The sequence below is a fragment of the Trachymyrmex cornetzi genome, unplaced genomic scaffold (assembly GCF_001594075.2).
Source record: "Trachymyrmex cornetzi isolate Tcor2-1 unplaced genomic scaffold, Tcor1.1 scaffold255, whole genome shotgun sequence".
Lineage (NCBI taxonomy): Eukaryota > Metazoa > Arthropoda > Insecta > Hymenoptera > Formicidae > Trachymyrmex > Trachymyrmex cornetzi.
In genome coordinates this window covers 345,368-367,688 of record NW_017297220.1, presented here as the reverse complement: position 1 = coordinate 367,688, position 22,321 = coordinate 345,368, and the positions used below count along the sequence as shown (strand labels likewise).

Below are 22,321 nucleotides of genomic sequence, written 5' to 3'. Positions count from 1 at the left end.
AGAAAATTTATCAGGTTCTTATAAAAATTGAAACATTTTTGGAAGTTCTGAGAAAGTCTACATCTTTTCTAGAATTTTTCACATATGTATATAAATTCTAAAATATTCTAAGATTTTTAAAATTTTTATTGTATAATTTTTAATAAAATCTTATAAAATATTAAATTATTAAATCATGTCATGATTGACTCGCATTGACTCACAAACAACTCTTTTAAACATCTTCCTTTATATTTCTGTCAATTTCTCCTCGCAGGTTTAATCAGATCGTTCGGCAGAGTGAAGAAGGAGATGCGATTGACGCGTTACTTCACTTACATATTGGTATCCGTCTGGAAGATCGTGGCGTTCTTCGTCAGCTCGATATTGATACTGCATATCAAAGGGGATAATGTCGGTCATCTCTTCTCCATGTTGAGCAGTGCCTTCGGCGACCATAAGATCACGGTCACTTCCATCAAGTCGATAAACAGTGGCAATTTGCCCGATCTCTCGGAGATTCTGACGGGCGACATCACCGAGGTCGTTAACGCTGACTTCAACACGCCCATTTATGTCCTCCTGCTACAAATCGCTGGCGCTTACTTCGCCTACGTATTTGGTAAGCGATTCATGAGGTTGAAGCTAATAACTTAGGGAAAGATAAGAATAATATAATCATATAAGTAACAAAATAAAACTTGCGATTTATAATCATGGCTCTTGTTAAATAAGTATACACGCCACACAATTGGAAAATTCGTGTTAAATTTATATCACATATCCTAAACGGTCCACCCAAATGTTTAATTTAAGACAAGATGAATATGTTAGAAAATAACTATGTTAGAAAGTAAATATGTAGAAAGAAACAAATATTAATACAAAAAAATTAATACAAAACACTGACACAATTTGTAAGCAATTGTGAAAGCATAATTTCTCGATAAAATTAACATTTAAATTAACACATATATATTATTATGCATTTATCTTTAAATTTACATTTTGAAACATATTATTTTTATGTTAGTTGTTACTCACTCATACAATAAATTGTGTTATTTTTAAACTAAGCGTTCCACTTAGCGCTCACAATGCTAGCGAGTATTATTTATTCAAGTGAAACATAGCTTAAGAAATGTTGAACATCAATTAAATCAATTTAATACAAAATATTCAAATAACAAAATCATATTACATTAAATTAACATTTTGATATGTTAAAAATGTAAAAAAAAATTTTAACGATGATCGCTAGTAAAACCCTCACAGTTGAAATAATACAGAAAAATATGGGCTAATGAAAGTCCATATTTTATAACGTGGTTAATTATTTAATTAAACAAGAGATTTTCTATTGAACTTGTTGAAGATGCTTTTTAATTAATTAATGTTTAACAACGTTTCATCATCCAGGCAAGTTTGCATGCAAGATCCTGATCCAAGGCTTCAGCTACGCGTTCCCAGTGAATCTCACGATACCGGTGTCGATCTCGCTTCTGATCGCCGCATGTGGTCTTCGCAACAACGATCCATGTTTCTTCCACGGCACAGTACCGGATTATCTGTTTTACGAGTCGCCACTGCCGAACTTCCTCAATGACTTTGTGTCGAAACAGTATGCCTGGGTGTGGTTGCTGTGGCTGTTGTCGCAGACCTGGATCACCCTGCACATCTGGACGCCCAAATGCGAGCGTCTCGCGGCCACAGAGAAGCTCTTCGTCGTGCCAATGTACGACTCTCTGCTGATCGATCAGTCGATGGGCCTCAATCGGAGAAGAGATGATCAACCAGAAGTCAAAGTCGAAGTAAGTATCTTCAGTTAAAATGGCTTTGAATAAAATTTGTAAAATAAAATTAATTAACGTTAATGCATGTTAATTTTTTAATTTCTCAGTTCTCAAACAATCTTTATTTAAATATCTTAAATAAAGATCTTAAGAATCTTAAACAAGAATGTCTTAAATCTTTCAAATATCTAAAATAAAAATTATCTTGAATAAAAATAGAAATTAAACTAATGTTAATGTTAATTCCTTAATTTCTCAGTTCTTAAAATAATGGATTATTTTTAATAAAAATATAAAATCATTGTTAGCTTGAAAGTGTTAGTTTTTAAATTAATCGGTTTGGGTTGATCGACAGGATCTGGCAGAAATAGAGAAGGAGAAAGGCGATGGCGACTATGAGACAATCTATGAACAGACGGACGGTTCAACCACGCCTCCATCCGCGGTGAAGAGCAGCGATCATGTAACTAGGATCTACGCTTGCGCTACCATGTGGCATGAGAACAAGGAGGAAATGATGGAGTTCCTGAAGAGTATCCTGCGCCTGGACGAGGACCAGTGCGCGCGGCGCGTCGCCCAGAAGTATCTCAAGGTGGTCGATCCCGACTACTACGAATTCGAAAGTGAGTAATATTGCATTAACAACTTAAATAATGTCGTCGCCTTAATAGAAAAACGTCACAACTAAAAAATCAATATTAGAGCTGTAGCGTTCGAATTTTAAAAATTTATAATATAGTTTTAACGAGTATAGAATACATACAATTAAAAGTATAACATGGAAAATAAATGAAGGTATGCATATTCTAATTAAAACATAGCTATCCTAATTAAAACATTCCCAATCAGAAGACGTCTTTAAAATATTTAAATAATTATTTGATATTAACTTTTTAATATTAATTAAATATTAAGAATACATTTTAAAAACATTGTCTACTGATTGGGTTGTTCCAATTCAAAATTTTAAAAATGTTCTCTTGAAAAGTTATAAATTTTGAGATGTATCACTTTTCTATCAAAACTATGATATGTCTATCGTTCATTGCTTCACATGTGGAAATGTATTCCTCCAGCTCACATATTCTTCGACGACGCGTTTGAGTTGTCCGACCACGACGAGAATGAGTCGCAGGTGAACAGGTTCGTGAAATTGTTGGTCGGCACGTTAGACGAGGCCGCGTCGGATGTGCACAAAACGAGAATGCACGTGAGAGCGCCTAAAAAGTACCCCACTCCGTATGGTGGACGATTGGTATGGACTCTTCCTGGAAAAACGAAGATGATTGCCCATCTGAAGGATAAGAGCAAGATTCGACACAGGAAACGATGGAGTCAAGTATGCATATTATTAAAAAATATAACTATAATAATAAAATTTTTTAGAGTCTCTCTCTCTCCCGAGCACTTCATCTACTTACTTAAAAGTTACAAAATATTAGAGATTGTGCCCCTCATAAGAAAGTATTCAATTCTTGATTTAGGTAATGTACATGTATTACTTACTGGGTCATCGGCTAATGGAATTACCGATCAGCGTCGATCGCAAAGAGGTCATCGCCGAGAATACGTTTCTGTTAACACTCGACGGGGATATCGACTTTCAACCGGCGGCGGTGAAGCTTCTCGTGGACCTAATGAAAAAGAATAAAAACCTTGGTGCCGCTTGCGGTCGCATTCATCCGGTTGGTTCCGGTAAGTCGTTCTAGTACAAAAAATTACATGATCACATATATTTAAACAAGTAAAAAATAATTGCAATAAATGTATTTAATTAAAACAATAATTAATGCAAAAGATTCACATTATTAAAATGAAATAATAATAGAAATAAAGGTTACTGAGAGCTCGGGTACAGTAATTGTGGCTCAAAAGTCTTCGTATAAAATATATTTACTTAAATACATCAGTCTCATTCGGACGTTCAGCATTCCCTAATCTTAGCAGCTATGCTCAGTTACAAATGAATAAAAATCATATCTGAGCACGTATTATGGAATTGTTTGGAATGGATTTCGGAATTATTTCGTTTTCCTATATTAAAATTGGCGTATCACATTTTTTTGAAGTCTCTTTTCAAAGAGATGTTAGAGTACTCCGATTTCGATGTGGCTTCGTATTCGAAGGTTTTAGGGGTCGTTCGTTTCTTCCTATCAAATTTCACCAAAATTGAAGAACCTTTTAGATTTCCGTAACATTGCCGTCCGCCATATTAGTTCAACCATTTTGAATTTTCAAATTTAAAACACGGTTTCGGAACGAGCGACCCCATATATAAACCCTCTAATACCAAATTCCACTATAAATTAATAAATCTTAAATTAGTAAATCTTTTAGATTTCCGTGACATTTCCGACCGCCATTTTGTTCAACCATTTTGAATTCTCAAATTTTGAACAAGATCGAAATGAACGACCCTAAAAACCTTCTAAAAACAAATTACTTACGGAATTAACCAATGATAGTCGATTTTTCTTCTCACATTCAACTGTGATTGATCAATTTCTTAAGGCTTAAGGCTTACTACTCTATTGTGTTTGTGGACTAAAGATTGTCCGAATTAGTCTTCAAAATTGGAAAATTCAAAATGGCTGAACCAATATGGCTGATGGAGTTGTATGAGGGGGAAGAGGGAAAGAAGGAAGTGGAGGGATTCATGACGAGGATGATGAAAATAGGTGGGAAGAGGGTAATGATGGTAGATGTGTATGAACATGAATTTGGAAAGGAAGCTGGAGAGAATGGCGGAATGGATGGAAGGAAAAGTAGAGGGAGTAAAAACGATGATAGGGGGGATTTCGAGAATGAGGAGGGAGGAGGAAGGATAAGGGAGGAGATTGAATAGGAGGAGGAAGAGGAAAGAAGGTCTATGGACAGTAGAAAAAACAAGGATTGGAGTAAATTCGTGAAATTTTTATAAAAGAGAGGGGTTGGTCTGAACCCCTGAAAATACTGAATGGGAATATAAAAAAGAACGAAGAAAGTAATTGGACGTATACAGGGAGAAGGGGGGAGTCGGTGATTGATTATGTGTTAGTGGATGAGGGAGCGAGAAAGGAGATAGAGTATACGGAGGTAAGGGATACATTAGAATCGGATCATCATCCTTTGGATGTGGCATGGAGGAAGGGAAAAGGGAAAGGGGAGGGAGGGATGAGGAAGGTAGGATTGGTAGGAAGGTAGGATTTACAACGAAGTCCAAAAATGGGTGGATGAATGGATCGCCTCGAAAGACACCGTGTTCTACCGTCGTGGGATTGCCCTGTTGTCGGAGAGATGGGAAAAAGTAGTAGAAAATGGAGGAAATTACTTTGATTAAAGTATTCATTCATCTTCCCCTCGAAACAAGTCGATTTTCGAGATGAAAAAACGATAGGAATTAAGTTTAACACCTAATATATATTATACATATTCATGCATGAAGAATTTTAATTCCGCCAAATCATTATTAAAATATGTTTTTCATTAAATAATTTATTTCTATTAACATAAAACTTTCTATTGTTAATTTATTCATTGTTCCTTAATGATATACTTATATCTTAACGTAGTTTTTTACATTTTTTAAATGTATTAGATTATGTATTTATCGTAACGTAGTTTTCTAATATATAATATTCTCGTATAATATACATTAGGTCCAGTATATTGTATATGCATACATTTATGATTATATTTGAAAAGGAAAACAAAGAAAGTTTTTGTGGTGTAAATAATTCTTATTATTTATTTATCACTCATTGTTTACACTTATTTTATGTTTAAATGTAATAGAACACAAAAAATCCTTTACGATAATTTTTGCGTGTACAAAGTTGGAACGGCGTCGTCTCTCAATGTTGGTTTTTTATATCCTGGAACCCAGGCTGTTGGTGCGAAATGTTTGTAGCACACCCGATATTTTTCTTTACGAATTTGATCGTATGGAATATTAATAAGGCGCAGGCTGCGCACAACTTTAATCCAAAGACATCCTATCTGGATATTCTTGGAAATATGTGTCGTGATGCCGTTCGACTCCTACATCCTGGCACTACACATCTTTGTTTATCCATTTCTCCTGCACTAATTATATATAATAATAGCCGTTTGAAAAAACTCATATGAGAAACACACTGAAAATGTTCTAAAAAAAAAAACGATACACGTGCGATTTATTTCTGCGATGCAGATAGATTTTACCGAAATGGCTGCCGTTCAGAAACATCGCTGCTGCCATCTGGAGTTGTTACGCGATATTAATCCAAACACTGTTTCAGATTTTCGTATGGAGTTGACCCACCGTGCTTTAAACGCTCTAAACCAACATAGTGATAACTTCATAGAATTTGCGCAGTCTAATTTTTCTTATGCCCATGATTGATCCAACAAGAAAAAATAAATTGATTTAACTATTGCAATCATAAACTATCACAAATAAAATGTTTCGCAAATATTCCAGGCCCTATGGTGTGGTATCAAATGTTCGAGTACGCGATCGGTCACTGGCTGCAAAAGGCCACCGAACACATGATCGGCTGCGTGCTCTGTAGTCCTGGATGCTTCTCGCTGTTCCGTGGTAAGGCATTGATGGACGACAACGTGATGAAAAAATACACGACCAAGTCTGACGAGGCGAGACACTACGTGCAGTACGATCAAGGAGAGGATCGTTGGCTGTGCACGTTGCTGTTGCAACGAGGCTACAGGGTATGCACTGATCTCATCACTACATGACTTCATCCTGTCTGACATACATTATTATATTTAATTCATTGTGTTATAATCGGTTCATTATTATTATTATATTTTGTCTTCATAAATTTTATTATATTCATGTAATTATTCATGTTTTATTTAAAATTTATCTTATTTTTTTATTGCTCTCCAGGTGGAGTATTCTGCAGCGAGTGATGCTTATACCCATGCACCGGAAGGATTTAACGAGTTTTATAATCAACGGCGTCGTTGGGTACCCTCCACCATTGCAAATATTATGGATCTGCTGATGGATGCGAAACGTACAATCAAAATCAATGATAATATCTCACTGCCTTACATTTCGTATCAAATTCTACTGATGGGCAAGTACTTCTCTCAATCCACTCTCTGAATTATACATCGTTCTACATTCATTATGTTGAATATGAAATTTCATTTGATTAAATCAGATCAAATTATAATTAAATATTTGTATAAAATTAAATTTTATGTTTTTTATTAATTAAAAAATATTTCATAAATAGAATATTTTAATTTTACATTGTAAATACACATAATATATGTCTATCTAGAATATATTATAATTTTAAATATTAAGATATAAAAATACTTCAAATTTTAATTTAAAATATCGATTAAAATATCTTTGTGTTTTAAATAAAACAGGTGGTACGATTCTGGGACCCGGCACGATCTTTCTCATGTTAGTGGGTGCCTTCGTAGCTGCCTTCAAAATCGACAACTGGACCAGCTTCTACTACAACATCATTCCCATCTTGCTCTTCATGATTGTCTGCTTCACGTGCAAATCGAACATACAGGTAAGTATCTCCCTTTTGATCTATCGCGTTTGTGTATAAGTGTGATGCATATCCGCTTTATGTCGCGCATTTTGTGATCGTCCTTCGCCCGCGGAATTCACTTTCATCAGAACCAGAATTCTTAATTATAATATCGCATAATAATAATAATATATCATAATAATAATATATTCTTTCACACAGTGTCGATTCATTTTCCGTATAGCATTTGCAAATTTTGAAGTACTACTCTCTAAGGAACATACCAAGAAAAAATAAAAATGATGACTCTTGATTACAAAATTCACTATTTATTGACGTTAAAAATCAAAATAAAGTAATTTTGATGTTATGTTGACTTTTGTGTGTTCCTTGAGTCGAATCCGTTCCAAAGATGCTTTCAAACATGGAACGGGAAGGAATTAAATGTGAGTGGTTTCAGCTTTTATGCGCCCAGATCCTGTCGACGGCGTACGCGATGATCATGATGGCGGTGATCGTAGGTACTGCCCTACAGCTTGGCGAGGACGGCATAGGCTCGCCCTCGGCGATCTTCTTAATATCATTGTCGAGCTCATTCTTCATAGCAGCCTGCCTACACCCGCAAGAATTCTGGTGCATCGTGCCCGGCATCATATACTTGTTGTCCATTCCGTCTATGTATTTGCTCCTCATACTGTACTCCATCATCAATCTTAATGTTGTATCCTGGGGCACCAGGGAGGTCCAAACGAAAAAGACCAAGAAGGTTCGTCAGTGTCGATCCTTTTTTTTCCATTTAAAAAATTAATTTTTTTACTTTGACACTGAGTCGCAACTATATAAATAAGGGTGTAATTCTGTGGTGAATGGGGCTTTGAAATGGTGAAGGTTCAGGTTTTTGGATTCTCACTTTGATATTTTTTTCCAGGATATAAATATAATATTAGCGCTGTTACGAAAAATATTAAACACCTCATATTTTGAATTCATTTTCATCATGAAAATTATGAATTGCTATGCAAAGTAAGAAAAACTTTTCAGTTGATACCAACTAAAAGTCTAAATTTATTATAAAAATAATACTTTTTAACACAAATAAGCGAGAAGGCCATGTTCGGTGAAAAAGAGAGTCAGTATCTAATAATATTTTTACAATTTCTAGTTCAATATTTATTATATTTTCCGGTTAATATTGTTTACCAAATAAATTGGATCTACTATATCACATTTAATTTTATTAGTAAAACACTTAAAGCAGCTTTAATAATTATCTTCAATTTATGAACCAGATGAGGTTGTATTCCATATGAGGAAATAAGGAGATTATCTCGTTGAAATTCCCTTGTTAGATGAATCCCCAATCGTTTGCTTCGTCGTAAGAACATCAGGCTTCAGCTTTAGCTTTGCTTAACTTAGAACTGAAAAGCGACTAACGCACACGAAGGTTGGCGGTCCTTGATGACAAGTGGTGGTAGCCGCCGTGATCAGCCCCATATACACGATCGTGATAGCGGCGGTGATCGTTGCATTTGCGATAAACATCATGCAGGAGAGCGTGATGTCGCCAAGTGCGTGGTTTCTGTTCCTCATGTTGGGCGAGTTTATAATCGCGGACCTCCTGCGCCCGTACGAAAGCAATTGCCTGCTGCACAGTCTGATCTATTACCTGGCGGTGCCCTCGATGTACGTGCTATTAATCACATATTCACTCTCTGTAATCTCGACAATATCTCATGGGGCACGCGGGAAATTGTAACGAAGAAGAACAACGTGGTAATTAATCTCGCTCCCTTTACTAATTCCAATTGATTTATATTGATTCGAGTGTTCCTATCAACTTTCGCAGCTTTATACATACATATATTACAATATTATTTATACTTTTTAATTAACCCGTTAGAAAATTATGATTGAGGTGCGTCGAAAATTTTAATTTATTACTGTCTAATTTTTTTGAAGTGGAATCTCATTCTAAAGAGTGAAAACTGAGTCAATCTTGAACAAGGTGGTCAGTTTTCAGTCTTTAAGATTTCACTTTTCAAAGTGAGATTTACTATAAAATTAAAATTTCTACAGAGAATTAAAAAATATAATAAATCAAAAGTACGAATAAATTAAGAATTTTATTAATTTGATTCAATTATTAGGTGTACAACTCTGCTTCCGCCGTTTTCCTATAGATGGCTTTAGCAGTAAGTGGTGGTTGAAATAAATAGATCGTAAACGTCATTCAATAAACATCTGTCAACATAACCCCATAGAAACATTAGTCGATTTGTGTCTGCATCATAAAGTTATTCTCGATTGAAAATGTCAGTTTACGAGCCAAATTCTCGTCATTTGCGGGAGGTTTTAATTTTCTGCTTCAATATGAAGAAATCTGCGGCTGATGCTCATCGAATGCTCTCAAATACTTGAGACGGTGAGACCGCTATTAGTGAAAGAACGTGTCGTGAGTGGTTCCAACGCTTCAAGAACGGTGATTTTGACATCGAAGACCGGCATAGCGGTGGAAGAGAGAAGGTTTTCGAAGATGCAGAATTGGAGGCATTACTTGATCAAGATTCATGTCAAAATCAAGAAGAATTGGCACAATCATTGGGAGTGACTAAAAAAGCCATTTCAAAACGCCTCAAAGCCATGGGAATGATTCAGAAGCAAGGAAATTGGGTGCCGTACAAGTTGAAGCCGAGAGATGTTGAACGGCGTTTGTTTGCTTGTGAACAGCTGCTTGAAAGGCAAAGACGGAAGGGATTTCTGCATCGCATTGTGACTGGGGACAAAAAATGGGTTCATTACTATAACCCCAAGCGCAGAAAATCATGGGGAGTTCCCGGCCATGCTTCCACGTCGACGGCCAAACCGAATATTCATGACTCCAAGTTCATGCTCTGTATTTGGTGGGACTAGCTCGGCGTAGTGTATTATGAGCTGTTAAAACCGACTGAAACAATCACAGGCGATCGGTATCGAACGCAATTGATGCGTTTGAGCCGAGCATTGAAAGACAAACAGCCGCAATACAACGAGAGACACGATAAAGTGATTTTGCAGCATGACAATGCTCGACCCCATGTTGCGAAAGTGGTCAAGACATACTTGGAAACGTTGAAATGGGAAGTCCTATATCCCACCCGCCGTATTCTCCAGACCGTATTTTCCGTTGCTCCCTCTGACTATCACTTGTTTCGATCAATGGCACATGGCCTGGCTGACCAGCACTTCCGGTCTTATGAAGAAGTAAAAAATTGGATCGATTCATGGATCGCCTCAAAAGATGACCAGTTTTTTCGACACGGGATTTGTACGCTGCCCGAAAGATAGGAGAAAGTGGCCAGCGATGGACAATACTTTGAATCATAAATGTATAACCAGTTTTTTACAATAAAGCCTCGAATTTCGGAAAAAAAACGGCAGAAGCAAAGTTGTACACCTAATAATTTTAGTGACCTGCAATTGGTTTTGCAATTGATTCAGTTAGAATTAATGATAAAATTGTAAAGATATTGGATATGTTATATAAATTAAATTAGAAATAAAATTTAACGTTTTTATTAATTTAATTATTAGGTAATTAAAATCTTGAAATATATATATAATTAAATGTATAAATATATAAAGCTAAATGAATATGAATTTAGAAAAAAGATTATTTATTACTAAATCATTTCACTTGTAATGAAATATTTTTCTTAAAGGCAAACCGTTAGTGGATCGTTGCTTTGGTTTATTAATATTCTACTGTATTATAAGATCTATTTAACTAATTTAATCCCTCACAACCTAACGAGAAACACACGACGACTAAGTTTCCGTGCGTTTATCATGATGGTTCTTGCGATTCAGGAACTCGAGCAAGAGAAGCGAGAAGCAGAGGAGGCAAAGCGTAAGGCCAAGCAGAAATCCTTGCTTGGCTTCCTACAGAACGGCGCGGGTAACAACGACGACGATCAGGGTTCCATCGAGATATCGTTGGCCGGCTTGTTCAAATGTTTGCTATGTACCCATGGAAAACCATCCGCCGAGAAACAACAGCTTGTAGCGATCGCTGAATCGCTCGAGCAGCTCGGTAAGAGGCTCGAGACTATCGAAAGGTAAGAAAACAACTGCATAAGAAAGCATTTGAATTGATGAAAGATTATCGAAAATTATAGAGTCAGGCGTAAAATGATGTCTTTAGAGAGATCTCGCAAAAGTGAAAGGCACTTTAGATTACAAAGCGAGAAAATTTCAGAATTGTGCGAGTAACGTTTGAAAACACTAACGCTAGAAAATCAGAACTCTGTGAAAGTAGATTAAAAATATCTTTTTGGTTTACATTGAAAAAAAATTTACTAAATCTTAATACTTATTTCTTTGAATAGTGCTAAATAAATATTTACTTACAGTAAATATATTTATTTAAATTTAGTGTTTTTTCAGTATATATGAAGCAATGTTATTACATTAATTATTTTTTGTTTTTCTACAATAAATCTAAATTTAAGTTTTAACCCGTAAAAAATTGACTAATTATTATAGTCAATTGTTCTAATATCACTGTATTCTTATTAATCGTAACAATACTACGTAAAAAAGTGAACAAGAACATAATAGAATTTTATTTAGTGACCAAAACAATTTTGCTGGTAAAAATATGTACAATTTGCATAGATACTTGCCTACACTGAGAAAAAAGTTGTTAACTTGACTAAATACAAAAATAAAAATAAATCTAAGTAAAAGGCATAAAAGAGTCAAAAATCAATAAAATAATAATTCAGATTCTCGATATCATTCCTCTAAAAATCTTGATGGTATAACATATAAAATATCTTAGAACAATAAAATATCTCGATGATCTAATCAAACAATAATTACATGTTTCGGCTTCTTGATCGAGCCATCTTCAGATTTACTATGATAGCAGTCGCAGTCCGCAGTAAACGAGTGAATACCAAGTAAAGATAAGTTAAATTAACGATCTTCAATGGATTGTACGTTGACAAACAGAAATTGTTCCCAAACAGCTGATCGACTGAATGTTAAAATTTTAATAAATCTGTGAATAATATGAGAAAATTGAGAACAATCCAAAACAATTTATACAAACGTCAATTAAAATAAAACTCACCAGAGAAATCACAAAATATGATAATGTTAAAACATGTGTCTAGTGATGGTCAATAATATTCCTTTATATAAAAAGTCAATCGCATAATTTAACAATCGAAATGGTCAGACTAACACATGTGAACGTTACAAAAGACAAGCGACGACTAAACAAAGATTAGAAAAATTCACGCAGTAACCGGTGATGCAAAGTCATATACTGTTTATTATTGGTAAATATAATTTATGAAGACCTATAGTATTCGTCTGTAGATTTAAACTATTTTTCTGTTTTTTAATATTAATCATTTTAGAAATTAACCGTTTACTATAGCACGGTTCTTCATCCATAATTAAAATATTATCCCAATCAAATTCATGTTTGAATTGTAGTCTATGTTCGGTTATTACCGAAAGATTGGAAGTTTTCCAGTTTATATGGTTACGGTGTTCTGTATCGTCTTAAGTTGTCTTCCTGTTTGACCAACTTAAGACGCATCACAATCTCTACAATTGATTTTGTATACTACATTATTTTTATTAAATTGTGGGCACGGATCTTTTTGAGCTTTAATAAATTTTTTTAATTTATTTGTGCTGTAAAAAGGAACTTTTGTGTCCTTACTATTGAATCTATTAAATTTATTCGTGAATGATGGTATGAATTAACCAATATTTGCTTAAATTATCAAATATTTGCTTGACAGCCTATAATCGCTACATTTAGTAATTGTTGAATCAACTAATTTTTTTGAAACAGCAACTTTTTTTTCTCATTGCAGTTATAGTTTAATATTAATAGATTATTATTAATTAAAATACTGCGTAGTCCATTTAGTGGCCCATTTTTGTTCAGTAAATAGATTCAGATTTTGCGCATCTTTTGTCCGCAGTAACTGCAAGCAAAGCATTCCCTTGATTGGAATCCTAAGTAGTTTTATTTAGTTACTGTAGACAGAGTTAATACAACTATCTCTCTCTAATAATTGTTTAAAAATGTATAAAATTTCTACCAAAGTCAATTTTGTGATTTTTGTTACAGAGCAGTGGATCCTCACAGTCACGCTTCCGGACGAAGGAGAGCCTCTTCCGTGGGTTCGCGCACCGCTGATCAGTTGGGTGCCATCGGCGAGGATCCCGAGGACGAAGAAGGCAGCGAGACAGACACGGTGACCAGTCAGAATACCGAGGGTAATCGTGATGGCAGCAATTTCCTCTCGAGACCGTACTGGCTAACCGACGATGGTCTGAAGAAGGGCGAGGTGGACGTGTTGTCGATGCAGGAGGAGCAATTCTGGAAGGATCTGTTGGAGAAGTATCTCTACCCGATCGATGAGGACAAAACAGAGAAGGTAACACCTCGAAACACTGGAGCTTTATTCAATTTTTTTCTTAAACTTGTATTAAAAAGAAATACGCGAAGAAATGTATTAGAATTTATTTTTTAATATCATTTGTAATTTTTAATTTTAGGGATTCAGTCACTTTACTATTTTACGTTTTTTTTTTACTTATAATCAAAAAGGTTTTTATTTTATACTTCAACTTGAAACTTCATAAGTTTTTATAGAACAGTATAATTAATGTAATTACAAAATAAATAATAAAAATTACATGTATTGAAGAAAAGATCAATTATTTTATACTTTACAAATCTTTATATTACAAAAATAGCGAGAATTCACATAACATGTTTCGGCTACAAGATTGAGTCATCTTCAGATGTAAAAATAAAAATGGTTAGAAGATTTGGGAGGTCAAGTGAAAATCTTCCCAGAGCTTCACTCGGCCTCTCAAATCTTCTAACCATTTTTATTTTTAATTGTTTACTGCGTTTTCACGTTATTCTCCAAAGAATTTGTAATTTTTTTTTATACATCTGAAGATGGCTCAATCTTGTAGCCGAAATATGTTACGTGAATTCTTGCTATTTTTGTAATATGAAGATTTGTAAAGTATAAAATAATTGGTCTTTTCTTCAATACATGTAATTTTTATTTTTAATTTTATAATTTTTGACTCTTATTTTTTTTACTCGATATATTAACTCTGTTATTACTATAAGAGTCCTTTACTTTATTATTCTAAGGTAATTACTATGAATTAATTTTGTGATACAATAGAAAAACATTTTTTTGGGACCAGGATAATTTTTCTCATAATAAAATCCGCGATACGTCTTTGTTACTGCAAGCTGTTGATCAAGGATGAAAAAATAAATTTACGAAATTCGTCTTTGTAAAGCCAAATAAACAATTAAATTAAGCAATTTGATTCAAATAAAATCAAAATAAAAATTGAAGAAAAATAATTAAATTGATTTGAATCAAATTGAAAGCTTGCTCCTTGAAGTAAAATTTTTATGTTTCGCAGAGAGTATTTATTTATTACGCATTTTTCATCTATTTGAATTAATATACGCCATGCTGCTCCGATCAGGCACGAATCGCCAAAGATCTAAAGGACCTACGCGACCAGAGTGTCTTTGCGTTTTTTATGATGAACGCCCTCTTCGTCCTGATCGTCTTTCTGCTGCAATTGAACAAAGACTTGTTGCACATCAAGTGGCCATTCGGCATCAAGACGAACGTCACATATGATCATACTACTATGGAGGTAAAACCAGCTCCGTTGACGCCTCGTATCCTCGATCATAGCTTTATCTCAAGCACATTAACAATATAAACTTGAACTTCAATTTGAATCTGTGTGTTAACTCTCAAACGCCTCACCAATGAAACAATGCATATGGCATACCCTACCCAATTTGATTATAAAAATATAAACATATCATAAAAAGATTTTTTTAATCGAAATACTAGACATTAAATAATATCAACAAACATATATGTATATCTTTTTTTTTATTAACGAAATAAATAAATAGCCCACAACTTGAATTATTTCAGAAATATTTCCAAAATATATTTCATTGCAAGATTTGAAATATTTCAGAAGATTTTTATGAAATTTTTTCAAAATATAAATATGTCCAGGAAATTAGAGTTTTTGAAGTATTCATCTTCTTACAATATGTATTTGCACAGTATTTCTAAAATATTTTCGTGAAATATTTTAAAACGTTTTACAAATGTTTATAAATATTTCAGAAATATATCAAATAATGATTCATATAAATATTTCATGCCATGTGGGAATAATGGAAAAAGCATTGGAAAAACATTAAGGAAGGAAAAGCTGGATATGTCGTATTGAAAAGATATTTAAGAGTTAGATTTACAAGACAAATGATTGATCAAACGAATCGTTAATTGAGATAACGAAGGATCGATGGATCGATGGACCGATCAACGGAGTCTTTTATACTTACTATTCTAATCTTGTGCCGTCTCTTTTTTTCTGTTTCTCTCGCATTTCTCTCCACGCACACGCAACAGGCCCGCATCGCCGCCGATCTAATAGAGCTACGCAACAAGAGCGTGTTCGCGTTTCTAATGTTCAATGCGTTGTTCGTTCTGATCGTATTCTTGCTACAGCTGAACAAGGATCAGCTGCACGTTGTCTGGCCGCTTGGCGTCAAGACCAACATCACCTACGTCGAGGAGACCTCGGAGGTATCCGATGATCAAGCATCAAGGGAAAGGATTAAGTCGGTGCCATGGTGGTGTTCTATACACACGGTGTCTCGTTAAAACCGCCCTCGATACGCCCGGATGATCAATTCTGACATTTTCCTTTATTAAGGCCCCTGACTAGTCAGCATGCGATTCAAAATCAGTCAGCGACCTGGCGAAATGTGACGAAATCGATAGCCACACACACACACACACAAGTACGAGCCAATGTACATGGGCTCGTACTTGTGTGTGTTACAGCACCTCGCCACGATAAATGGCTGAACTTATAGACGGGGAAAAATGACGTTTTGACAACGAAATTTATGCTGCAAGTCATTTCGTTATTATTTGCTTAATTGTGAAAATGTGACGTGTCTCGTACTTATGAAAACCCTAAAAATGGGCAGAAACTGTAGTTATCCTGGAATTTTATACGTAAAAGCATATATTTCATTTATTTCAACAGCTGTTTAAACCATATGTTTCTGCCCGAAATTAGGCTCACTTCACCTGCCTTTTACGACCATTTACTGACTATTAAGGGAGAAAAGAATAGTTTCCATTTTTACAGATATTTTAAAGCAATCTCATTTAGATTTATCCAAATTGTCTTTATTTACAAATGACTTGTAGCATAAATTAACGTTTTATTCCTCAACATGGCCGCCGCAATTCGTCAGGAGCCTTAAGGGGATCCTAAAGACATCTATATTACCGACTAACCACGTATAATTTTTGTACAACGAATACTCTTTTTCTCTTTCACGGATTCGAAAATCCTTTTCCAGGATTAAAGTATACGTATTAATACGTGTTTGTGAAGTGGAGTCTACGCTGAGAATGATCAAAAATTTCGAAATCGATATATTTTTTACTATTTCTTAGTGTAACATGGCGTCTCAGTTGTCAAGTCGTGACAACATTTGTTTGATATGAAAACTTTGCAACCTGAACGTACGAAATAATAGTTCCCAAACACATAATTTGCACGAACATACAACGTCGAGTTCTTAGAATTAGATTTAGACGCTTTATCGCGATAAATTCGTTGTACAAAAATTGACACGTATGTGTGACTGCGTGTATCATAGCTGCATAAGATATTGCTGTGGTAGTATAAAAAGATGTCGATGTGCGGCGCGCGGCGCGACATCTAGTGATTTCGTCGGAGTTCGAGCTTTGCTTTAGGATTCCTTAAGACTAAACTTTGCAAATAAAACTTGTAAAAATTATCAAATATTTAATATAAGAGATTAATTAAATTATTTTCGTTATTATATAATTCTATTATTATTTTTAAAAATTATAATTGCTAATATAATTACCAACAAGTAATTAATTAGTTAAAATTAATGTATTAATTAAATTAATTTTAAATTAATTAAAAGATAATTAATAAAAATCGTAATAATAATAATAAAAGTTTGCTAAAAATTATGTTGCTCAAGTATTCTGGAAATATTTTGTTGATTCTTTATTTTGGATTTTTTATTTTCTAGGCGTTTGAATCTTTAAGAATATTACGTGTCTCGAAATTATCAGTTTATTGGATTACCTGAGCATCCCAAAGTATCGAGGGCGAGCACTGTACCTCGGTGATGACGTTGCACCTGATTTAATATATACATACATTTTTGTGTCATTAACCCAACTATTTGACAGCACGTGGAAAGTCTCCAATTAATATTCTTACGCACAGGTACTTCACATATGGGTCGGATGGAATGGAATGACGTGGGAGATGATTTCTAGTGATCCCGACTAGAAATAACCAGAGATTAATGTCACAATAACATCCTCCCGTTTGCCTCTTCTCACCAAAATGATACGAGATCGATTCATGAAATTAAATTAATCCTTATTAATTTAATTACATAATATTGATGTAAAAGTAGAGACGAACAACGAGAGACCTATTTACCTCGAAAGAATTAAAGCTAATAATTTTTAGTCAAAAATAATTTTTCAATTCTCGATTTTGTAAGAAAAATAATTTTACGCTTTTATTCTGTATGATATTTAAAAATTATTTATTTTATTTGATCATCTAAATTGAATAATGCCTAAAAATTATTAGTAATAATTATTATTACATGAAAATTGTTACTATTATTAAAACATTGATACATTTCTAATATAAATTTAAGTGTCATTAAAAAAGTAATATTAACCCACGATTAAAATTATTATTAAAAATTTAACTAAGTAGTACTAAAGAGAATGAATTTGTCTCTCTATGTAAGTCTTAGGATCGCAGAGACTCTACAAAGTCTCCTGAACTTGTAGAGCCTCGGATCTGCATCTTTTTTCTCGTTTGTTGTATTTAACTTTGACCATGCACCATACTGCCAGTTGTGGCAGCGGACGAGCACCACTAACGTACGCGTAACGCGATTGCTTTCAGTGTCTTCGCATCGGGGGTTCAACCAATCCCGTCTTACGTCGTTCATAAGTCTATGTATGCGCGTGTACATATTTTGTATATGTATGTACATAAGTGTGTTAATCTTAATACGCACGAACACCATTGATAATTACGGAATCTTAACTGCTAACGACTTATCCTTATATTTAATTGTTTTTAATCGATGCACGCACTCACCAAGAAACAATTTCTGATGGCGATCGATCGATTATTACCATTTTTTGTCGAATATAATTTTAAGTAAAGTTTCTTACAAATCACGAAAAAATAATTGTAAAATTTAAAATCAGCTCAGATTAATTTAAATTAGCTTATTCTAATAACTTTTTAAATTAATTTAATTAATTAAATGTAAAAAATTAAAATTTAATTAAAATAACTTTAAAAAATTGTCAAAAACCGGCTGATTTAATGGTTATTAAAATTTAAGTTGTTATTAAAGTTACTATCATATTACATTAATAAGTTAAATTTTTTCAGTTTTTTGGAGATTAAATAAAATAAAGTTTTTATTTTTAAAAATTAAATTAAATAAGTAGACGTCTACTTGATTTCGATTACCACGAGCATTACTTCTCAAAAATAATTGATCGCGTATCGCAACGTATTCTACACACGTGTGATTTTTCAGGTACACATCTCGAAGGAGTACCTACAACTCGAGCCGATTGGTCTCGTGTTTGTCTTCTTCTTCGCGTTGATATTGGTCATACAGTTCACGGCGATGTTGTTCCATCGATTCGGAACACTAGCCCACATTCTGGCCAGCACCAGCTTAGACTGTTACAAGAAGGTGCGTATAAGTTTCTTATAAAATTATACGCGTTGCAAATGGGTTTGTCGTTTCAACTTAAAATTAGTAAAAACGACGAATTTCTTGTTGTAATAACTTGATTCTCTCTCTTTGAACTGCTTCACGTGAATGCTTAATGATCTTCGTAGACGAAGGATCTCTCCGAGGAAGCCTTGTTGTCGAAACACGCGGTTGACATAGTGAGAGACCTCCAGAGGCTGGACGGAATAGAAGGCGATTACGAGGAGGGCAGTGGTAGCGGGCCCGGTAGAAGAAAAACGATCCGGAACCTGGAGAAGAGTCGTAGGAAGACGCAGGCAATCAACACGCTCGATGTGGCCTTCAGGCAACGTTTCTTCAGCATGAATGAGGGCGCAGGTAAGTAAAAGACGAAGTATGATCCCCAAAACAAAGATAAATTAGAATTAAAAAAACATTTCAAATATATACGAGGTGTGATCAAAAAGTAAGGTGACTTTTCATTTTTATAAAAAAATATTCATTTATTCATCCAAAATTATGTTATCCCCTTCAAAATAATTCCCCTCTGATACAATGCACTTGTGCCAGCGCTTTTTCCAGTCGTCAAAACACTTCTGAAATGTACTTTTGGGTATTGCCTTGAGCTCCTCCAGCGATGCAGCCTTAATCTCCTCAATCGTCGCAAATCTTCGTCCTTTCATGGGCCTTTTCAATTTTGGGAAGAGGAAAAAGTCGCAGGGGGCCAAGTCTGGTGAATACGGTGGCTGAGGCATGATGACAGTATTGTTTTTGGTCAAAAACAACACTGTCATCATGCCTCAGCCACCACACACACATTCGCTGACACACGTGTCATACCCAAAACATCCGTTAAAATTGATTGGCATGAACCAAACGATATGTTAAGATCATCAGCTATTTCTCTAATCGTGATTCGACGATTTTTCAACACAATTTCTTTCACTTCCTGAACATTTTCGTCGGTTTTTGACGTGCTGGGGCGTCCAGAGCGAGGTTCATCGTTAACATTTTCTCGGCCCTCTTGGAATAACTTATACCATTTATAAACATTTTTTTTGCTCAAAGTTGACTCACCGTACGCCACTGTCAACATTTCAAGAGTTTTTGAACACTTAATACCATTTTTTACACAAAAATTAATACAAACTCTCTGCTCCATTATTTTCAACAGCAAAAAATCGCCGAGCACGCAAACACGAGTCTAACCTTTATGCCTCTCACATAAAAACAACACAATATATAGTTAAAACTGTGAACATATGATCGTGACGAGTGTACCAACACAACAACAACAAAATTTTGAAATTAGAGTGTACAGAGCGCGCGAAATTCAAAAAGTCACCTTACTTTTTGATCACACCTCGTATGTATCAATATATCCTTAACCCTTTGAAGACGGGAGCTTTCTAACAAAAATCTTGAAGAAGGGAGTTCGATACTGATCTCAGAGAATTCTATAAAATTAAAAAATATCAAAAAAAAAACTAATTATCCCATAAGTCAAGTTTCATAAAAATCGAGAAAATAATATGTTCATATAAAAGGGGATGATTTCAAATAAACTGGGGGTTAATCCACAAAGGGTTAATATTCTTAAAACTAATAGCGTTTTCGAGTGCAGTAAGTTTGAACCCAACCAAGATCGATTAACCCAAAAGTACCATAATCTATCTCATTAGAAACCGAAGTAGAGCATATAACGTTATTAATCAACCTGGATTAGGATCAAATCCACTACACTTGAAAACCCTATAAGCTTTTCGTAATATTAAATGAAAATCTTCATTTCAGGCCTGTCGAGGAACATGTCGACGCGACGAGAGGCGTTCAAAGCGTTTGAAGGCAGGCGCAACAGCATAATGGCAATGCGCCGGAAATCGCAGATGCAGACCCTAGGCGCAAACAACATCTACGGCGTGGCGGGTAACCCCCTAGGAATTCAAGGCCGGCCATCCCGCAGTAGTCAGATATCCGTGAAGGATGTGTTCGAGGGACACCCGGGTGCGACGTCGGGGACGGGCCACGTGAATGCCGGCTACGAAGCTGACGACAGCCCCGTCAACAGTCTACGTCTGCAAAATCTTGGCGGCAGCCAGGTCACATGGCGAGAGGCGAACTCCAACGTGTGACCGCATTTAAGCTTGTCGTTGCGATAAATTAACGAAAAATTTATTTATCCAACGAATTTATTTATCGAAGAGCTCACTGCCGAGTCCAATAGATATTTAGAAAGTAGAATTTCTAAAATATTGCACGAAGGTTTCATCGCGCTTCTCCCCAGGAAACAGCAAGTTAAGAGAAAGTTGAAATGACTTTATTTTGATGTCGAGAAAGTCAAAATGATAATTGTTTGTTATGAAATTTGACTGTTTATTGACGTTAAAAATTAAAATAAAGTCATTTTTGTTGAGTTTTGTGTTCCTTGGGTTTTGCGGTTTCCTCTCAATTTTTCTCTTTCCGATATACGAATTTCAAGAAACGAGAAAAAGGGGAAAATGTTTCGAGTGGATTGATGACATTACTTGAGAAATGTGAAAATCAATGCAAGTTCTTAAGACTATTTGGAAATGAGATCTTGAAGTTATCATCAAGAAAATCATGCATTTGCAGATTCCTTATAACGGAAGTTTTTAACATTTAGGACGCTCCGTTAACTATGTCTGCAACACGATAATTTTTATTAATACAAAAAAGAAAGAGCCTCACGAATTTAGCTAACAAAGCACAAACGCATTTCTTTTCACGTTTTCTCGCATACATATCTTACACACTTTTCTCCTATTTATAACATTTCGCTCACTATTGCTCTTTCTTGTCATTATTATTTCATTTTTGGTCATTGAGATCCATAAAGAAATACATTCTGTATTTCTTAATGTTGCATTAAAATAAGTATGTTACCTTTTCTTCTTTTAACTGCACTTTCTGTATATTTTTCTACATTTTTTATTTTTCTGAAAATCTCGGGAGATTTAAATATATTTTTTCCTTTCTTTTAAATGCAGCAAAAATATACAATGTAAAAAATGTAGTTGAAAGAAGCGGATCTACTTTTTGTATTGTCACTATTAGATAAATCGGTGGTGATTTATTGCGCCGATAATCGCGATGATTACGCTTACTCGCTCCGATTGTTTTTGCATATGTGATAAGGCCGATATTTAAAGTAAATACTT

At 34.7% G+C, this 22,321-nt stretch overlaps 1 protein-coding gene across 2 annotated transcripts in view; it reads left to right on the top strand.

Annotated features, from left to right (window-relative positions):
- The window catches only part of kkv (hyaluronan synthase-like protein kkv), a 33,324-nt gene extending 11,807 nt beyond the window's left edge, over positions 1-21,517 (top strand). The window contains exons 6-20 of one of the 2 annotated variants that reach the window (XM_018508203.1): positions 257-601; positions 1,399-1,790; positions 2,128-2,395; positions 2,849-3,111; positions 3,257-3,467; positions 6,214-6,461; positions 6,643-6,835; positions 7,140-7,294; positions 7,716-8,021; positions 11,102-11,349; positions 13,389-13,698; positions 15,745-15,921; positions 18,981-19,142; positions 19,292-19,520; positions 20,937-21,517. In XM_018508203.1, the coding sequence (XP_018363705.1) occupies positions 257-601; positions 1,399-1,790; positions 2,128-2,395; positions 2,849-3,111; positions 3,257-3,467; positions 6,214-6,461; positions 6,643-6,835; positions 7,140-7,294; positions 7,716-8,021; positions 11,102-11,349; positions 13,389-13,698; positions 15,745-15,921; positions 18,981-19,142; positions 19,292-19,520; positions 20,937-21,274 (3,845 nt within the window). In that variant the 3' untranslated portion in view covers positions 21,275-21,517. Of the gene's footprint in view, positions 1-256; positions 602-1,398; positions 1,791-2,127; positions 2,396-2,848; positions 3,112-3,256; positions 3,468-6,213; positions 6,462-6,642; positions 6,836-7,139; positions 7,295-7,715; positions 8,022-11,101; positions 11,350-13,388; positions 13,699-14,785; positions 14,963-15,744; positions 15,922-18,980; positions 19,143-19,291; positions 19,521-20,936 lie in introns of both variants that reach the window. The other variant, XM_018508202.1, reaches the window with a different exon arrangement.
- Positions 21,518-22,321: the final 804 nt, after the last annotated feature.